Source organism: Agelaius tricolor, unplaced genomic scaffold (genome assembly GCF_023055355.1).
Source record: "Agelaius tricolor isolate 1412-34295 unplaced genomic scaffold, bAgeTri1.0.p SCAF_2, whole genome shotgun sequence".
Taxonomy (NCBI): domain Eukaryota; kingdom Metazoa; phylum Chordata; class Aves; order Passeriformes; family Icteridae; genus Agelaius; species Agelaius tricolor.
The window spans coordinates 5,457,700-5,478,390 of record NW_027269262.1 but is presented as its reverse complement, the minus strand read 5'-3'; the positions used below and the strand labels follow the sequence as shown (position 1 = coordinate 5,478,390).

General features: G+C 38.7%; 1 protein-coding gene across 1 annotated transcript; it reads right to left on the bottom strand.

Annotated features, from left to right (window-relative positions):
• Positions 1–3,147: 3,147 nt before the first annotated feature.
• Positions 3,148–20,486, bottom strand: DEK (DEK proto-oncogene). Its single transcript, XM_071451168.1, has 11 exons — positions 20,285–20,486; positions 18,451–18,600; positions 16,677–16,778; positions 16,068–16,177; positions 14,122–14,216; positions 12,565–12,685; positions 11,322–11,504; positions 9,381–9,513; positions 6,953–7,101; positions 5,621–5,689; positions 3,148–4,673 (listed from the first exon to the last, which is right to left on the bottom strand). The coding sequence occupies exons 2-11, from the start codon at positions 18,587–18,589 to the stop codon at positions 4,662–4,664; spliced, it is 1,113 nt and encodes a 370-aa protein (XP_071307269.1). The 5' UTR covers positions 18,590–18,600; positions 20,285–20,486; the 3' UTR covers positions 3,148–4,661.
• Positions 20,487–20,691: the final 205 nt, after the last annotated feature.

The following is a 20,691-nucleotide window of genomic DNA, read 5'->3' as shown; positions in this document are numbered from 1 at the left end:
TGCCCCTGTTGTGGTTGTTGGGTTTTTTCCCTTTAAATTTAACTAGTGGCAAAGCCTGCTTTTTTATTAAGATTTCATTTTGGTATATTCTTACAGCTAGACAATTCCTCAGAAGTGCTGCTTTACAGCCTTTTCTAAGACCTAACTGCTATTCTTTGGACAAGATTCTCTGCTTTCCCCTAACCCTGTCATACAGGGTTAGCAATTCAAAGTTGGTACCCTGAGGATTGTTCTCCAAATGCCAACTCATTACACCTGATGCTGCTTTTGAAAAACGATGCTTCATTCTAAGAAAAACAAGCTAAATAGAAATGAAATGCTGTTTTTTAACATAATGTACAAATCAGAAGATTACATCATACTCGCTATAAAAATTACAATACTTAAAAAAAATAAACAGCAGGTATGTTTTTCCTTTTGGCCTAGTTGTCTAACACTTACTTCTGACCTAAGTGAAATAGTGCAGTGCAGTGAATGAGGTCAGGTGAAAGGGCAGGGCAAGTTACATCACACCAACATCCTCTTACACTCAGAAGCTCTGGAGATCCTCTGGTACCAAAGCTGCTACTTGGAACAGGACCAGCATGGAGCTGGTTACTTGGGCACCTGCCAGGCTGATGTCCAAACATCTCCACCAATGAGGAGTCCACTGCTCCTCCAGGCCCCCTTTCTGTGACCACCCACATGGTGAAGTTTCTCCCCTAACAAATAACTACAGGGTCTCTGGTGGCAACTTGGGCCTGTTGCCTCCCATCCTCTCCCTGTGCACCTCCAAGCAGAGCCTGGCCCTGCCTTCCCCATACTCTCCCATTTGGGAGGTGCAGGCTGCAGGATGATCTCCCTTCATCCATCTCTTCTGCAGGCTGAATGGGCCCAGCTCTCTCTGCCTTCCCTCCTCCACCCTGTGCTCCAGCCCCCTCACCATCTTGGTGCCCCTCCACTGGACTCGCTCCATGATGTCCATGCTTGCCTTGCTCCAGGGAGCCCACAGCTGGACACTGCTGCCAATGCCAGCTCGCAAGTGCAGAACAGGGTGCCAGTCCCTTCCCTGAGCCACCAGCCCCATGCTTGCTGCAAGAGCCCTGAGTGCTGTCAGTGCTCCTTATCAGGAGTGCCCATTGCTGAATGGCCTCCATGAGCTGTCTGCAAGAACCATCTGCCCCTGGCCAGGCCCTTTTCAGCAAATCTGCTTGGCAAGACAACCCTGTCCCAACCTTCACTGTTCAGTGGAGATACTCTGTCCCAGAAAGGATTCTGTTTCTGCTTCTGTTAACCTATATGAGATGCCTGTCAGCACCTTTCTTCTGCAAGCCAAGAATAAACCTTTAGACCTGTAATTTCCAGCATCTTGGTTTAATAAATACTTCTGAGCCCAAAGGCAGGAGAAACATTTCTTTGCAGAAGGAAAACAACACAGAGTATTGATTTTACTACATTTCTTACTGCAAGTTTTTAGACAGTATTCTGGTATCTTAGAGATTTTTCCATTCTTCTCCCTAAATAAAAACCACCAGAAGTAATTTCAGGGATGTTTTCATCTAGTCCAGTTTAAGCTACTCTATTATAGTCAACTTTCTCATTGGGAAACAAGGAAGATTAGATCTGCCCAAGTGGTCATGAGCCACCCTCTCTCTGAAACAGAAGAGCTAATAATAAACTTTACTTGAATCACTATGGTGACAGCCAGGGGCTTTATTTCTCCAGATTAAGTACTGGCCTCCAAAAAGGTTATTTTCAAGTACAGCTGAGCAGTGGCTGATATAAACTCAGACAATTCTTAGATCTTAGTTTGTCATGTGCCTTGTAACAGGATAACATAGAAAGACTACAGACCCTATAAACAGCCTGCTCAGGTCCAAGAAGGCTGTTAGTCTAGAGCTTTTGGAAAAAAATTGAATTTACAGCTGTGTCTTTGTAATTTCATATTGGTTAAGTATGCCTAACCACTATACTATGGGTTACCACATAACTCTAAATGCATGTAACCTCTTTTCACTCCAAATTACTCATCTCCTTCCCACCTAGCCCTCTCCATCTTCCTTCTCCTATGGGCCCCATACACTGTTGCCAAAAGTGCTCATAAGAACAGCTGTTTACACCTGCAAATCATTCAGATTAACTTGTGGTTTTGCTAGTCACCAACCAAAATACTGAATACCAAAAGTCTAACCAAAAAGAGGAACCAACACACTGGATTGTATGAATTATGCTGGAAGTCAATCAAATCAAGATGGTTAGGACTATTTTTCTCTAGAGTACAATGGTCAGGGCATTACCTTAAGCATCTGGAAGGCACATGCCTGAACAATTTATTCAGTTATTTTTCATCCAGTTAAGCCATTTCTACTTTTATGAGAGTCTGTGAACAGGATTGAGATCCTTGAACAGATGTGCTTCTAATCCAACAGCATCAGGATAAGCAGGATATTTTATTTACCTTTTAGTACTATCTTGAAGCCGTTCTCCCAGTTGCAGAAAGAACTGGAATCCTGTATCAGCTGCAGCCAGACTGGGATGGATCAGCAAGGAAACAGGCAGTCCTCTTTTTCTGTTGAGGACTAACACTGAGTTGTTAAAAGATTTAAACAAAGCATTTGAAGAATGTCAAGTTCATTTCCATTCCATCTTTGCAATTCCGAAGTGGCAACTATTGCATATATACAATAAATAGAAGTATGCTATCCTTTTCTAAGTTTTCATTAGAATTTAAATTATTAAAAAAATATTTATACTTTGGAATTGTGAATCGTAAAAACACTTCCTGACCCATATAATTAAAACCGGCTAGTACATTTACATAAAAATCAAAAGGCAGTTCAAGTATTTGTATAACACCAACACTTAATACAAGTAAATTTCTGCTTTTAAGACTGACTTGGAAATTTTTGATGTTTTAAACTGCAAATTAAAAAGTGTTCTTTTTGCTGAGACAGTTAGAGACAAAAACCCACAAAAAAAAATCAAAACAAAACACAAACCAACCTCACAGAAGATATAAAATTCTGGTGCAAGGACATACATTTCAGCAATAGTGTCTTCTCAAGTAGAAAAGTGAGATAAGAGAATATGAGATAAAGAGAACCAACCATGTTCCTGTATAGGTTTTTTTTTTACTATACATGTAAGCAAATGTTAGATTAAAACTGATTTATATTTTTGTGAAAGACATTTATTGAATACAAAAAATCCCCATTACATTCAGCCTTATTATAAATGATTACACGCAAAGAAATTCAAAAGTCTGTGTAAGATCAACAGTCTAACTGGCTGAACATTTTTGGAATTTAGATAATTTATGAACCCTTATTTCTCAACTGTACAATAATAAAATTCAAAAAAATACACTTTGTCTTTCCAGGAATACTAGTCAGAGGGATTCCGTGCTCACGGTGTGAATGGCAGCCCACACTCTGGCAGCTCTTAGTTTCATGTTTTTAAGTGTAGGACTTCCCATATTAGAAACAAGGTGTATGGAGAAAGCCTAAACAAAAACTTATGGACAGAGCTTGCTTTGATCCTAAAAGCTGCCAGCCACAGTTAAAGACTGCAGGCTTACAAGTACCATTGTTCATGCTGGGGCAATGAAGGTCAGGTTCAGAAAAGCTTTCCCATACAGAAGAGAGGTTAAACACATGTTCACATCAGTGCTGTCCGATTTGGAAGCCCTACTGTGGATTTCCAAAGCTATCAAGCCTCCAGCTGTATATCTTGGATACCTACTTGTTATATGCTAGAAATTTTCCTATTGCCTTTGGAGGGATTTTATTTACTACATCCAAGACATTGAAACAATGTCTGTAGTCTCTGTATAAAGTTAAACTACAGGTATAAACCTACAGTTTAGTTTTTGTACAAGGTAAAATGAGACAAACATCATGAAACCTCAGCTCATTTTCATGAAACTTCTGCACACCACTTGTTATCACTGCCTCACTGCTGAACACTGACATTTCATGTCATAAATTCAAAGATATCAAGATTAAAAAACTGATTTGCACAAAAGAAATTTGAAATAACTTTATATACACAACAAAAAGCCTTTTGAAAGTACAAAAATAACATCTATCTGCCAATTAGTTACCATGCTGTGAGAGTTCTTTCAGTGCCTACACATGCAAGACTGTAATCCAGGTTCAGAATAATTCTGTATCTGTAGAATGTATCAGAATATAAAAGAGATTTATATGTGACTAACTCTTCTTATTTTCAGAATTAATATGTATTCAAAATATCTTTGTAACCAATACTGCAATATTCCAGTCTCTGCATGTATATGTGTAGATAAGCAGCTTTCATCTTAGTCAATTTTAAAATCTCCTGTACGCTGGTAATCCACGCTAAAAAGCTATGATGGCTCTAATGAATCTAGTTATACAATGCAATTCAAAATGTACAAAACTATAAAAAGGGAACATTTATTGCCATGCATGAAACTTTAAGTATGTTCAACTAAAAATTGCATCAAATGCAGTTCTGTTTAACAACAACAAAAAAAAAACACACAAAGCAATTTACATTAACACTCTTAACATTAGATCAGCAGAATTAGATCTGACTAAAAATACAAGGGTAAGACACATTCCTTTTGCTGGTGCCTATCAGATCTTCAAATCCATGGAAACAAAAACCCAGGAATCTTCATTTCCCACAGTCAAATCAGATCATGAAATCAACTGAAAAGAGAAACACATTAGTTTTCTCCCTTTTTTCAATGCAATCACATATAACGTCTCCTTTTGTATCAAATTATCATGAAAATACACTCTCCTCTTGCTATCGCAAAAAACCCAAAACCATCCCTAGAGCAGACAAATTGCCCTCTCATGCCTTTGCTGCTAGTGACACAGGACACTATCATGCTTGTCTATGCACAAGACATAGACACAGCAATTCTAGATAGTTATGTATCAACATCTCTGAGTGAAGACACAAGAAAATGAAGTTACTTTATTAACTACACTAAGTGAACCTCACTTCTATGGTTCCATTTTTAGTTTCAGGGCAAGCAAAAGTAAGGAAATACAATTTTTCTTTACAAATTACAAAGCTCAGATTGGACAATAAACCCTCTATCATAAGTACAGTAGATAAGGCCTGATCTTCAGCACAGCAAACTCAAAGGCAACATCATCATAGCTGTACCACCAGGATAGAGAAAAGCTATCTGTCCTTATTCTCTTTTGCCTTATCTGACAGGTCTGCTGAGCTTGTACAACCTTATGTGTTATCTATGAATGTACGTGGCCAGAGCCTGAATCAGAGTGCATCTTGTAGCCAAGGTTGTAATTTAAAGCAAATTCAGAGCTTTTGGAGTACAAGTCATTAAAAACTCTGATAACCTTAATTCTAGTTATGCTTACCAAAGAAATACATAAGAGTAGTAGTGGCATGCTAAGAAAATCTGAAGCAATTATTTTTTTAAAGAGGGAAACACAAGGACGATCCCCCTTCATCCATCTCTTCTACAGGCTGAACCAAAACATCAAAGGTTTAGGTGAGCACTGAACTTTCAATATTATACAAAAAGCTATTAAAACTGGTGTAAGAGGATGCCATGCCAAGCTGAAGGAAAAAAAACCCACCCCAACCCAGAGTATTTTCTAAATGATAAAGTCTTTACCTCTTTGACTGTTTTTTTAATGAAGTCTTTTCTGTCAGATAAATCATAACTAGGATATTTTTCATACACCTAAAGAAAAGTAAAAACAAAAACATAAACCTCAAATTACTTTCATTCAATAGATGGTATGAGTAGAAGAGGCTTAATTGAAATTAGGGCAAAAACCTATGTTGGTACATCTAGTACCACAACTGCCAAAACGCCCTCTGTTAATTAGGGGAAGACACAAGCTTATTTTCCTTCTTTATTTTGACCACACAAATATTTAAATGCATGTATTCTTTTATGTTTGGTCACTGACTGAACTGGTACTGTAATTTTTCACATCAAATTGAAATGCCTAGCTTGCCATGTCACACAAGTAAGAATTCTCCATTTTTTGTTTTAAATGCTCTCTTAAGTAGTCAGATAGCCCTGCATTAGTGTAGGAACCCAAACAATTAATGAAAAATAAATAAGCCTTGGTATTTGATAATAAGTAAAACTGTGATCTTTTCAAGAGACTACGAGAAGAGTTAAAATATTTGAGTGCTATTGTACAATTACTCTTTGGTTAACAGAGTGGGAGAGGACCAAACAAACAAAAACCAGATGCCAACACTGACAAGCAATTCAGAGTATTTTATTTCAGCATGCCAAACTTCAGACTTCAAGAATGACTATACATATGAAAAAAAGTTACCTACAGTTTTCTCATAACTTCGGGTTTAGTTTTCTCAAGACAACATCTTGAAATTCCCAGGAAAACCAAACATGTGAGCTGACCAGAAAATATAAAGGTAACTGTTTGTGTTTTGGTCACTTCTCCCCACCCTTCCCTTTTCTGGCCATATGGTTCCCACCTGTTCTGACAACTAATGGATTTCTTGCTGAATTGATTCAACTCACTAACTCAGCTGAGAACTATTCTGATAGATGCTGATAAGAGACAGTTGAATGGACTTATAAAGAGAACTGTGAAGAAGGAGTGTGCAAGGTGAGCAGCAGAAATGTACAGAGCACAGGGGACAGCCCTCCCCTATGGACAGCAGCAAAACTGCTGCACTGTCTAAACATGTCGGATATTTGCACTGTCACACATGGCACTTGCTTTGGAGCTAATACTGCTACATCCCAGGTAGCTAAATTTAGTATTTCCCTTTTAATGCTGATATCAGTGTTGCATATCTAAAAAAAAGCTCTCATTGTTATAGCTATCAGCAAGTAAATAAACCAACGCAAAACTATTTAGTTTTGCAACAACAGTGTAGAAGCCTTCATTTCTGAAATGATGATCAAAGTCAGTTCACAAACAATGCACTACCTATAAAGAGACTACAAAATTGTACTTACTTCCTTGCAGATTTGTTTCATTGTAACCTCCTCCAAATTTGCATTGGCCAACAAATTCTTGACAGTTTCCTTCAGTTCTTCATCTGTGGGTGGCTTCTTCAGTTTTTTAATCAAAGGTTCATCATCTGAACTATCCTCAGACTCGCTTTCTAAATAAGAAGAACAAATTGCATTGTAATAGGTTTTCAGTTCGTCTGTTTTCTTCCTTAAAAATAGAAGCCATCAGAACTTTCAACAAACATCCAATCCAGATGTTTTCCTTTAAAATAGACATCTTGCTAGACTATCCACTTAAAAACAAAGCTAATGCCATCAGTACTACATTTATTTATGAATCTGTGTAATTACTGATGAACCATCAGTTTACAAATCAACAAGAATTCTAAAAGGTATGGGACTAATTTCAAGTCTTTTGCATTAGTTTGATACATATTACAACAATTCTATTTCAGGCATTATGGCCCTAAGAAAATAAAAAGTAATTATTTCCTTTAAAAAGGAGTTTATATTTCTTCTTTTCCCCTAGCAGTGTTGCACACTAGGCTCTTGTAATTTTGCAATGTAATTCTGCCAACTTAGTATCAGAAAGCACCATGAGAAGAGAACAAATAGGGAGAACTTCGTAAATGAAATTAAGGGAAGGGGCACAGGACACTAATACAATCTTTTCCAGCAGAAAATGAATTAGACTGAATGATTCCAACATCCACTCAGTTCCTCTACTGCCAACAAGACAAAATTCAGAGCAGCTGCCAAACAAACTAGATAATGACCTTACAGAATGACCTACTTAAACTGGAAACAGAAATGCAGGAGGAGTAAATAAGAAATTACAAATATATTACATAACTTACAGGATAAACACATATATAACATTTGTGTGTAAATATATATGCTGATGACAAAATAAGAGGTACACACAACACAGCCACATTTAGAAGTCAAACTGAAAATACACCGAGTTCAGCACAGGCCAGTTACTCTGCTGAGAAATAGGGCAATGAAAGAAATTGAGCACCCTTCTGTGTCCAAGAGCTCACCTGCACCTTTCAGCAAAGCACTGACAAGAAGGGTAATTAATATGACCTGATGCTTGTGCTGTAGCATGTATATGCCAAGGGCAGCATTAAAGGAAGTACCTTTGCAGTATGGATATAAACTGCATCAGTAACTCAGGCTACAACTGCGATAGACCTGGCTGCTATCGCAGAGTGTCAGAGAATTTAGGGTAGAAAAGGACCTCAGGAGATCCTCTGGTACCAAAGCTGCTACTTGGAACAGGACCAGCATGGAGCTGGTTACTTGGGCACCTGCCAGGCTGATGTCCAAACATCTCCACCAATGAGGAGTCCACTGCTCCTCCAGGCCCCCTTTCTGTGACCACCCACATGGTGAAGTTTCTCCCCTAACAAATAACTACAGGGTCTCTGGTGGCAACTTGGGCCTGTTGCCTCCCATCCTCTCCCTGTGCACCTCCAAGCAGAGCCTGGCCCTGCCTTCCCCATACTCTCCCATTTGGGAGGTGCAGGCTGCAGGATGATCTCCCTTCATCCATCTCTTCTGCAGGCTGAATGGGCCCAGCTCTCTCTGCCTTCCCTCCTCCACCCTGTGCTCCAGCCCCCTCACCATCTTGGTGCCCCTCCACTGGACTCGCTCCATGATGTCCATGCTTGCCTTGCTCCAGGGAGCCCACAGCTGGACACTGCTGCCAATGCCAGCTCGCAAGTGCAGAACAGGGTGCCAGTCCCTTCCCTGAGCCACCAGCCCCATGCTTGCTGCAAGAGCCCTGAGTGCTGTCAGTGCTCCTTATCAGGAGTGCCCATTGCTGAATGGCCTCCATGAGCTGTCTGCAAGAACCATCTGCCCCTGGCCAGGCCCTTTTCAGCAAATCTGCTTGGCAAGACAACCCTGTCCCTACCCTCACTACTGCAATCTTTACTAGAAACTCAGTGTCTGTATACCCTTTATGCACATCCTGAGATATGAGAAAATCAACTGCCACAGGATGCGTGGAGAAAACAATTTCTATGTTAACAAAAAACTTGTATCAAGCTGCTGAACCAAAGATACACACATGGGATACACATCACTGGATCAATTACAAGACTTGCATAAAGACAATACAGAGGCCCAAACAGAACTTTACCAATGATTCTTCCAGCAAAATAGAGAACTTGGCTGATACTTTCAGTTTGTATGCAAATAAAAACCATACACATGCTCAGCAGCATGACAGCAGGAAATGCATGAAATATATCCAAACCAACAGCTTTTTAAATTATTGTTTCAAGGAAAGAAACATCAAGTAGAAAACCAACAATATACCAAATTCCATTTTCTTTCACACTAAGGTGCAAAAGCTTGCTTTCTAATAAGCATGCCAGTTAAGCTACAGAGCAATGTATGATGAAAGATTTAAAGCATTTACCTTTTCTAGAACTGTTCTGGTTTTTCTTAGTAGTGCTGCTGTCTGCCTTCTTGACATTTGCACCCTTCACAGCTTTCTTGGTTTTAGAAGTCGTCTTTTTAGATTTTTCTCTTTTAGATGCTTTTCTTGGGGGCTACAAAAAAAAAAAAAAATCAGAAAATTAAAGTAATGTGTATTACTTCAACAATTCATATCTCTTTTCCAGAAAGGAAAATTTTCCACTCCAAGGACAATTAACTCCAGCCACTCCATGCCTAAGTTTCCAACAGAGCTGGTGCAGCAAAACACTGCCTACATCCTTCTAACTCTAGTATATCAAAAGCTGTCATAAACCTAACTCTTTTTAAAATTCTGCTATCTTAAAGCTGTACAAATAGGTATCTTCCATTTCATCAAGTCCTATTTTCAATCTAATTTGACAAAGCAGTGCTTTTGAAATAATTATGTTTTTATTCCATACACCTAAACTTCACTTTCTGAAGACTTCAGTCCACTCAGCCATTGCAGACATGCCTAACTTCCGCCTTTTGAAAGAAGGCAAAGATGACCCAGTTAGATCAATGGAGTTTACTGTTAGGCCTTTTTGTTTGTTAGAATTTTGTTTGTTTGGAGGGTTTTAGATTTTTGGGGTTTTTTAAAAAATAACTGAGTTCTTGGAAATATGACCACAGCTGCCTCTGAAAAAGATATTCCTCTCCTCACAGTAGAAACCCTGTTTTCCTGAAGAAATTAAAACATATGTCAACTTTTAATATTTCAGCCCTCTTTCAATTCTGCTGTTTATAAGTAAAGAAAAAAAGTACAGTAAGAATTAAGGTTGCTCCATGGAGGCACAGGAAATTCTTTGAACATTTCCTTTTAACATTAAACCCAACACCTATCAAAATGACCCCAACAAAACAAACTGTTAAGTTACATTAACTGCCTCTCAACAAAAGATTGCTACTATTTCCAATAGCTCAGGCTATTAACCTAACAGCCTGTCACACTTCCATTTCAACAGAGAATGTAACCCAAGTGAACAGTGGCCATATATGACAGCCAAGGGTTCCATAGCTTCCATAAAGAACTTTCTTGGACACCAGCAGTTTGACCAATTGCACTTTGTTGCAGGGGTCTGATAAGGCATAATGGTTTTAAACTGAAGGAGTGTTGATTTAGAGGAGAAATAAGGAAGAATTTCTTTTGCAATGAGGTGGTGAAACACTTAAACTGGTTGCCCAGAGAGGCTGTGAATGCCCATCCTTGGAAACATCCCAGGCCAGGCTGAATGAGGCAACCTGATCCAGCTGGTGTCTCTGCTCAATGCAGGACTAGATGACCTTTAAAAGGTTTCTTCCAACCCAAACTATTCCATGATTTGAAGCTTCTCATCTAGTATGCAGAAAGTTAAAAAAACCCCACAAAATACAATGAGATTAAGACACTTCAGAGATTGCAGGGATCTTTCTAAGGCTGCCTACTATGTTGTCTACTTTAAGACACAAAACCTGAAGAGAGAGTTTAAGATACAAAATCCAGGAGGAATATGGAAACAAGATCCCAAACCAATGTAGTCAGGTAGGTCAGTGACTCCTACTGAACTCAAAGTTAATTCCTAGGTATCAAATCAAACACTGCATTATGAAATTATAATAAAATCATCACAAGATGATATAAGAAATGCAATCAATTAATTAGCAATCCTAGCTGCCCCAAAATGACACATAGGAAATGGTTTTATAAGGTGCATACATACACACAAGAACCAGAACTTTTGCCTTTTATCTAAATGATTCTCTAAATTCAACACACTCAGAATTTAAGAAAACCTCTTCTAAATTGCAGATGTGTTCCCTTTACTTTCAGTTAAATATCACTTGCTCCCCAACTCTGTGTTCCAAGAGTTACCAATTCATAGCAATGACATAATGTTGAAAAACAAACAAAACAACTCATTACCTCATCTTCACTTTCTTTTTCTTCTGAAGACTCATCCTTTTCCTTTTTTTCATCTTCTTCACTACTGGATTCATCTGACAAGATCTCTGGGTACTTGGTACGTTTCGCTTTTCTTGTTGTTCCAGAGCTAGTGCGCTCTTTTTTGCCACCTTTGCTTTGTGGTTTTTTGGACTTTGGCAATGGCTGAGAGACAAGAGATGTGTGTAATCCAAGTAAGAATCCAAAATGAATTTTAAAAAGATAAATACTTTCCAATCACATCAAAGAATAGTAAACAAATATGGAGATGTTTTAAATGTACATAAAATAATCCTGGGTTGTGTTAAGTCATAATATTTTGCAGCAAGCAAATATTCACTATTGAGACAGACTTGAGCAAAATGAAATTTCAGTTCTAAGCTAAGTGCACCCCTTCCCTAAGCAAACAAATCTTCAATGACTGGGCGTTAGAGAGGGAAGCAAGAAAAGTTACTTCTAGATTGTTCTTTTACCTACCAATCCATAAAACAAGCCTTTTCTTTTGGTAACAAGTCAGCTGACAACTCAGAAGACTTAAAGGCAAGAATTTTGTCACATCTAATGCAAACCTGCATTTTGCTGCAACTCTGTGACTCTAAAGCAGCTTGCTGAGCCCTTATTCACATCACCTCCCAGTGTTTGCTGGGAATAGATTTAGTTTCCTGAGCAACAGTGCAACTATTTTAGTATTACTTTTAGATTAAAAACTGAAAGTCCAAGAAGATTAACAACAGAGTTTAGCAGTCTTGGCAGTGACACTCTGAGTCTAGTGCACTGGTTTTGTACCCTGCAAGAAATTCCATTTGGTGATGTCCAAATGTGATAACATACATTTGCTAAATACAGCAAACACAGGTAACATCTGAAGCTTGATTTTCCTGTCCTTTCATGTATCTATTCTCCTCCACCCACAAAGCAGAGGCTAATTGGTATTTGGGAATGGATATCCTAATTAGCTCCATGTGTTGAACTCACACTCTGTGCATTATCAGTGTGTAATGGGTACACCCATATGTAAACAGAATTCCTATTTAAGCCCTCACCCCATTATGGATGCTTGCAGTAGTAGAACTACTCTCTTTCAACAAGTCATTCCTCCTTCAGTAAGTTAGAACAGAAATTGTATTATCACTAGAAACAAGCAAACAATGAGCAATAGAGAACAGATACATTTTCTATCAGAACAGAGCTATAAAAGCAAGCATAATAACCTATAATATCTCACCTTGCCCGAAGATTTTGGATGCATAAGGAAGTTTAATATTCTGGTTACGAGCTCACTATTGACTCCTGATCTTTCCAAGTCAAGAACTTCACAGATACTTTTCAACATTGCATTTCTAAATCTGTAGGAAAAAAAAAAATATAAAAGATTCAGTATCACATACTAAACAATCAACATCTGACTGCTAGAAGCTGCTGTCTGGTTTGTGTTGGCCACCTGACAATATATATACACAGTCAACTACACTTCCAGTCTTATCTATGGTCAAGCAAAGAATCACCACTATATTACATAAAGCAAAATAAAACAGAATTCCCAAATCTGTATGTCTGTATAACAGGATATTTAAAGAAATTAAGGAATCACAGTAAAAAAGTATTACATTCTTTATGATCTATAGCCTGAATAGTAAAGTTCTGCAAAGTAGATATTGACTTTTGTTCATGTTGTTCAATGCTGTTAAAATATGACATGCAAGTGTAAAGACTGGGCAGAAATCAACCACAGAGGCAAAACAAATTAAGAAACTGATCAACAGTTTGTGTTCTACACAGCTACAAATGGCAGCAGAAGCTATCACAGTAGGCAAGCACACAGGACTCTGCACTTTCATATGCAACCCAAAGCAACCAGGTTTCAGAATATTTGCTGCTAGCAGTTGTTTCATATGGAAAATAAGAAAAAAATTGTGCAAAATTACTTTATTTTGCAGCATTTTTTTTGATAAGGAGAATTAGCCAATTAAACCTTTGGGAAATGGTCAAAACTCCTGTCAGGAGATAGAGTTTATCTTGTAGATTCCCACATATTTGACAAACCATAGTCCTGAAAAACTGCATTTCTGAGGAAGAAAAATTTAAAAATTCCAAATTCTGGAAGCCTTTCCACTATCAGCAAACAGGCACTAAAAAAACTCCTAAGTTTTAGAATATATTGTGTAGATGTTACTAGTTCTTTCATTTGTTACAACTAGCTACACAAATATGCAAGGGCATTTTAAACCCTTTCAGGGCAGCCAAAACTAAGTTGTAGCAGCTTCTCCTGTTGATGGAAAAGCAACTTATGAAGGGAGCCAGGAAAAAAAAAGTTTCTGAGACTAGTTGCTATGGCAATTCTAGTATATTTCATATATAATAAGCAGAAATGGCTTTGATTCTGAAGGAGGAAGATTTTGAGGCAGAGAAGGATGCAGGTTTGTATCATGAATAAAGTACAATATGTTCACAACACTATGCTTGCCCCAGGGAAATAATGCCTTCCTCTCACTTGGCAGAAGAATCTAATAATTAGTATGCAATAGTTAAAGTTAGGAATGTAGGAATTGTGAATAAAATGTTCACAATATAACTTTTAATACATTTTAAGCTGTCTTAAGAGACCAGTTTGTGTGATTAAAATGAACTTAGAAAAAAAATTGTAGAGCTCTACTAAACAGCCACCGGGCTTATAGTTCAACTTTAATCTCAAGTAAAATTGTAGAAGAAAGAAAGGAAAAAAATAGAGTGCAAAACATGAGTCAAGCTATGTTAACTATCAAGAGTTAATTTTTTTCATTACTTTTTTAACATTTCTTCCTTCTTTTTATATTGGTCACTTCCTTTTTCAAAGGGAAACCCACTGAACTGACCCACATTCTTCTTTAGGGATGCAACCTAGAACAGAGCACACAGATTACTTTTCATTGCAAGCAGTTTAAAAGATTTCATCAAATTACATTTGCTAACCTCTCATACAAGAAATGTCCTAACATTTTGTTCTCTGTTGACACAGCTACACCTTTTAAGTTATAACCTACATGGATTATGCCTTTACTCATCTCATGACAGACAAACTACAACAATTAAGTTCAACTTCTTGTGACCGTGGTACTTTTAATAACTTAGCAGACAAAGTCACCTGCCACTTCAAGCTCATTTAAAATGTACTGCATGATGACTTACAGGTTTGCAAAACTACAACATTATGAAGCTTGTTACATGCTTTGTATCACATAATTTGTTACAAAATAGGGAATTTTATTTTTTATTCTACCATCTGCTGAAGTAGATCTACTTTACTAGCTATTCTGAAGTCTTACATAGGACCATGACTGTATTTTTGAACCTCTTATTAGTAGGACCAATTTTTGCATTTATGTACCACCCAATCTACAACTTCTACCATTACACCTGATGTCTGATCTGGGTTGAACTTTCATTGCAACAACCCTTATAATGGGAAAATTGCTCCCATCAAGATCAGAAGTGTATTTAAGTTTTGTTTTCACTTCATCTCCTTTTGCAAGAAAAACCCCAAAGTTGTTAAAAAGCAACCCCAGATCTCTCTATCTATGAGATCTTTATAACACTATCAAGAATAATTTCAACTAGCTTTCAATAGTTCTAAAAATTTTGTTTCTGCTGTTACTCTATTAGTTTATAATTTTACCAAAGCTGAGCTCCTTTTCCAAAGAGCTTTGTTCAGCACCTTAAGAAAATTTGCAGGTGATACTAGTACATTTTAATCAAAGTGTTAATTACAATTAAAAGCACACACAAATAAATATGTGCATATGAAACAAGATCTGACCTTCACTATATTAAACAGCATTCTGAGTTCCCCAAAACTCTGATTAAATATAGTTTTGACTGAAACCATACTGATATATTCTTTTTTTGAATACTCATGGCAACAGATCATTATTTGCCATTTAAACAAACATTGCATTGGAAGCAGTGGTCTGAGAATTAGAGCTAGCAGACCAACTGTACTAGTAATATTCAAGTTATGGTTTCTGCGCTAGGTGTTAAAGTCTCCAAAATACACAAAGGTATTTTTAAAAGTTCCAATAGTTATAGTAAACATATAGAAATAGTACATGTAAATCTGCCTCAATTTCACATTTTGCCTCCATTAGCAAGGAAAACGGGTCATAATTTCTCTGAAATTATAGGCACAATCAATGATACATAAACCACTCCAAGAAAGACTTGCCTTTATATTTTAAGTGTCATCCTTAAATACAAAATGGACAATATAATATTGTAATTATCTTAGGAAAACTGTTATATATAAAATCCTAATAGGACATTTTTATCACCTTTAGCTTTCTACTGCTTAGTACAAACAAAGAGAAAAATAGTAGAAAAGCAGCAATGTATTAATACATAGAGTATTTTGACTGTTATCTGCATGTCAGCAGCTTTTAGCATGTGAACCATAAATTATTTCCAACTCATCCTTGTAAGGTAATCCACTATTCCCCCATTAAAAAAAAAATCAAATCTACATTCAGGAGACTTTTGATTTAGTATACCCTGCCACAGGATTGTTATAGGAAGAGATTTTATAGGAGTTAAAAGGAGGAGACTTACTTAACTGGTCCTGCAAATACCCATTTTCTAAATAGCTTGTAATAAATAACACTTAAGAAATAGATCAATATGTGCAAGTGTAAAAAACTGCACTAGAAACATTTTCACTATACGTGAGAACTAATGGATATACAACATTGAAATTCTTACAGTGCCTGGCCTGTTGTAGAGGAGTTTGTGCAGGTTCCTAAGTTCATCTGTCTTCTTTTTACTCAGAAAGAACTGTATCCTCTCAATTTCACAGAGTTTTTGTCCTTTACCTGAAAACAATTAAAATAATTTATGCTATTTCATCACATTCGTATTTACCTATATGTTTACAACTTAAAGTTTCTACTTTTTTTTAGCAAAGAAGTTACTTAAAACCAGCATTAGACATTATAATAGGTCAAATATTAAGCAGGCCTTTTCCTATCAGTTCAGCATCCTGACAGGCTCTTTACCTGCCTTACTTGATACTACTTAGATCAGGGTACAAGAATTTGGCATTTCTTTATATTCTGGCTATTCTTGCCTTTGTTAGTAGTGGTGAGGTACCAAAGGTCCTATTCCAAGTAAGCTCAAATATCACGTAACTTTTACAGTTTAAACTGATGCTACAGAATAAAAGAGTATTTTCATATAGTAGCCTTATTGTTTTAAGAAGGATCATGACTTGTAAACTAGGTCTCACCTACAACAAATTAGTAATTTCATCTTTTTAGAGTTTTCATTATCATTGCTAACGCTCACAATTTGTATGTGAGAAGTCAAGCTTACCCGGTGTAATTGTAAAAGGTTCCTTCTGCAGTGAGGACACTTGCATGGTCAGTCGGTCAACCTTCTTCTTCTCCCTTTTTCCTTCAACAATGAGACTCTTCTCTGCAAAAGAAAGCTTCCTTAAACACAATATTCTTCATTGCAGATCTGACTGAAGTGACAGGCAACACAACACTGATTCTTTGAAATAGCAAATCAAAACCAGATGATGATATTAGCAGGTACCATGACACTTTCAGACCTTTGGCTAATAAGCCAATGTGATTCTACGGAGCTGCACATACATAACTAGAAGCCTCTCTAGTTCTTCACCACAATCTTCACCACAAGGTAACCTTGAAGACAAGACTAAAGGTAACTTTACATTACCTTTAGACATTTCTAAAGGTAACTTTGGCATGACGGAGACTGCAGGACTAGGTGTTTTCAGAAACCCATCCTTCTCTCCTTTCACTGCCTTTTTCAGGTACAAAACTGACCCTGTTTACACATTCTCCTTGGATGCTGCAGTCAGTACACACACAGCTCCACACAAAGCACTCTGAAGAAGAATAGTACTACCAGATGGGCAAAAGCAGAGTCAAGGATGCCTGCATACAGATTTGTTTCCCACTACTGGACTGGAGTAACCACACATTTGAGCAGGAGAGGCAGAAGCACAAGTGCAGTGGGACTGTACTACCCATCCCAGGGAACACAGGGAAGCACTCTGCAGGGCACAATAACAAGTGTCACAAATACAACAAGAGTATTATTCCCAGTAATTCTGGTAGTGCTTACTAATGAATACATTTGGATTGTTTTACGTACACCCGGCATCACATCACTCATTTAATACCACTGAAGAAAAAGCTAAAGCTTCATTTAAACATCTCATACTAAAACAGTTGACCTCAAATAACACTATCCTTAGAGCTAAACAGATGGGCTGTCCTGGCTTCAACATCTAAAAGTAGCTTCATAACCTGTATGAACATAATCAAAACCAGAGCAAAAAGATTTTTTTCTGAAAATCCAATGCTAATTACTCCGCTGTTTTCCAAACCTGTTTTCTTTCTACTACCTTTCCTAAAGACAAACTGCATCTCTTTCAAGGATCCAAGAGCATCAGTGACTTGGTTTTCACTGTGCCACATTACAGCTCTATTTCCATAAATGCTTTCCTTTTGAAAACAGATGCCTGGAGAGTTCACAATAGAAATTAACATTCTTGCATAGTAGTTCCTTCATCTTGTTTTGTTCTCCTTGACTACCTTCAATTACATGCCACAACAAAAAACTTGCCTTGCTTGCTCAACCTTTCATATTGCCACAATTTTTTATTACCAAAATTAATCTAAAGGAATTTCCGCTGACCCAATATAATTACATTTGGATACCCAGAAAATTAATTCACTGTAGTTAAGCAAAGACATTTGTGTTGTTTTCAAAACTACTGCACACTTACAAGTTTCTCTTTTGCAAACACAGATCTCTTCAGAGTGTTAATGGCAAAAAAATAATCTGTAAAAATTGAAAAATTTACACATCAACAAAAAAATCCCTAGTACAGAAGTCCAGGATACTGGCAATTCCTTAAATCTTTTCTGAGGGAAATCAGCACCACTGTTTTTAGCACTACCTGCTATAGACTACTGGGAAGCTATGATGACACATGAGACAGATGCACCATGGAATCTCCTCAATGACAGTACAATTAGCCAGAATTGCAGGAGACTGCATTCAATAGCTTGGCATTCATTAAAGAACAACTTATTAAATGGAAAAAAAGTACCCTTTTCTTCTTCTTCTTCCTCCTCTTCCTCTTCTTCATCTTCATCACTTTCCTCGGCTTTGTTTTCAGTTTCAGGTTGTTTCTCGTCTATTTTTTCTGACGACATTGTATCTTCTTTTGATGAATCAACAGAAGACATGGTATATGCTTCTGTAGAAAGAGTCAGGGGAAACCATCATCAATCGAACAACATCCATAAGAAACACAGGAATCTTGCTTTCAAAAATGATCTCCTTGTGCAGCAGAAGCAGTGTGCTGGTACTGTGATTGTTCACATTCTCTAATCACTAAGGTGTTTGGCATACACACAATACACACAACTTTGCAGAACAAGTTACCATCCATTCTGCAATTAGTCTGGTTAAGAACACTCTAAAAGGTTATAAATACTATTCACACACAAGTCTTCAAGCTGCTTTTGTGAAGCATTCGGAAACACCCACTCAAAGCAGCTGATACTGTTATCTATTAAAAACTGCAGTCTTTTAAGATATCACCATTTTACTGCACCCTCCTATAAACTTAATACTTATTCTTGATCATGGTTAACTATGCATACAAGTTTCCTAGTAACTTAAACAAGTTACTTATTTAGATGGGAAATGGGAACAGAAACATTAAAAAAAAATAAGTTGCAAGCAATTCAGGAAAGAATTAATACTGCTTTCATAACCCAGACAGCTGCTGCATCTTTAGGCATAAAAATACTTCCTGGTTTTAATTTACAGATCTACAGCAAAAAAGAATAAATGCTTCATACTTCACCTATTTAAGAGTCTTTTCTTAACACCTGAAGTGGCCTATATGCAAACTTTAAAACATCTCAGTTATACATGTACCACTTCAGGCTGTTACCTACTAACAGAAAACATCTATCCAATAGAGCAAGATAACCATATGTTTCCTTTTTTTAAATTCTAGCTTTCAAAAATTTTCACCGTTTAGATCTGGAACAGAATTTCACAAAATTAACCATTTTCTTTTTGCAATACTAGAGCCAGTATTATCTGCAAGAGATTAGGTGCAGTAAGTAACATTTAAATCTGCTGCTTATATGCAGCATTAGTAGGTACCAGAGACCAGTCGTGTTCCAAATGACAGAAAACATGAGTTAATATTTATTACCCATAGTACGGGAAAAGTTAAATTTCCTGGCTTAATCATCAGGGAAAAATATATCCTTCAGGGTACTACTACCAGTATTTCATTTGTAGTAAATAATCTGTCACTTCAGTAATCTGGCATTTTCATTTTACTTGAAGGCATGAGTAAAAGCAAGAGAAGCACTACAAGCTGTCTTTCCTTCCCCTTTCAATGGGAACTGAAGGGGGAAAGTTAAGAGACTTCTTAGCTTTCCACCACCTGGGTTCGGGACGACGTTTTGCTTAGGGAAAAAGGGTTCTGGGATCCACCTTTATCGGGAGAGGTTCTCCCGCTCTCGGCTGGGGCTTTTCACATGAGGACTTTACACCTATACCCCCTTCCCGATTTGTAAGCTGGATGTCGGGGCAAACGGACGGCGATGCGCAGCGCCCGGTGGCGCCGGCCGCCAAGGCGCCACCGCCTCCCTGCTGCAGCCGGGCTCAGGAGCGCCCGGCCCGCTCCCGCCGCAGGACACGGCGGGACCCAGCAAACACCCCGGGCAGGGGCCGGGGCGGAGGCAGCCCCGGTGACAAGCGCTCCGCACACGGCGTGTCCGTGGGGCGGGACGGGAGCCCGGCGGCGCGGCGGCCGCGTTTCATTTCTCCTCGTCGCAGTCCGTCCCCGCTCGGCCCGGGCGCGGCGAGGCGGGACCGCTCTCGGGCGCCGTTACGGCCATGGCGGCAGGACCCACCTCAGCACGAGTCCCGGCTCCCTCCTCAGGCGCGGCGGCAGCAGCTGAAGGCGGCAGTTACCGCTGGACGAGGCGGGTCTGGGCGCAGCGACACACACACGCCCCACCGCGGCGCAGCGCTACGGCCAGCAGCCACTCTTGCCCTTTCCCTCTCCTTCTCCCTCTTCCCTCCCTCCCGGAATCAACAAGGTTTTCAAAATGGCGGGTTCTCGGGCGGCGAGGAGGAAGCGGGAAGGCGGCGGCCAATCAGCGCCCGCGTTCCCGCCGGCGCGGGGAGGGCAGGGGAGGGTGCGCGTCACGCCCGCCCGCCCTCGGTGACGTCAGGCCGCGCGCGGCGGCGGGCGCGCGCTCCCGCTGAGGGGCGGGGGGGTGTGAGCGGTGCGTCGGTGCGTTTTCCCTTTTAAAAG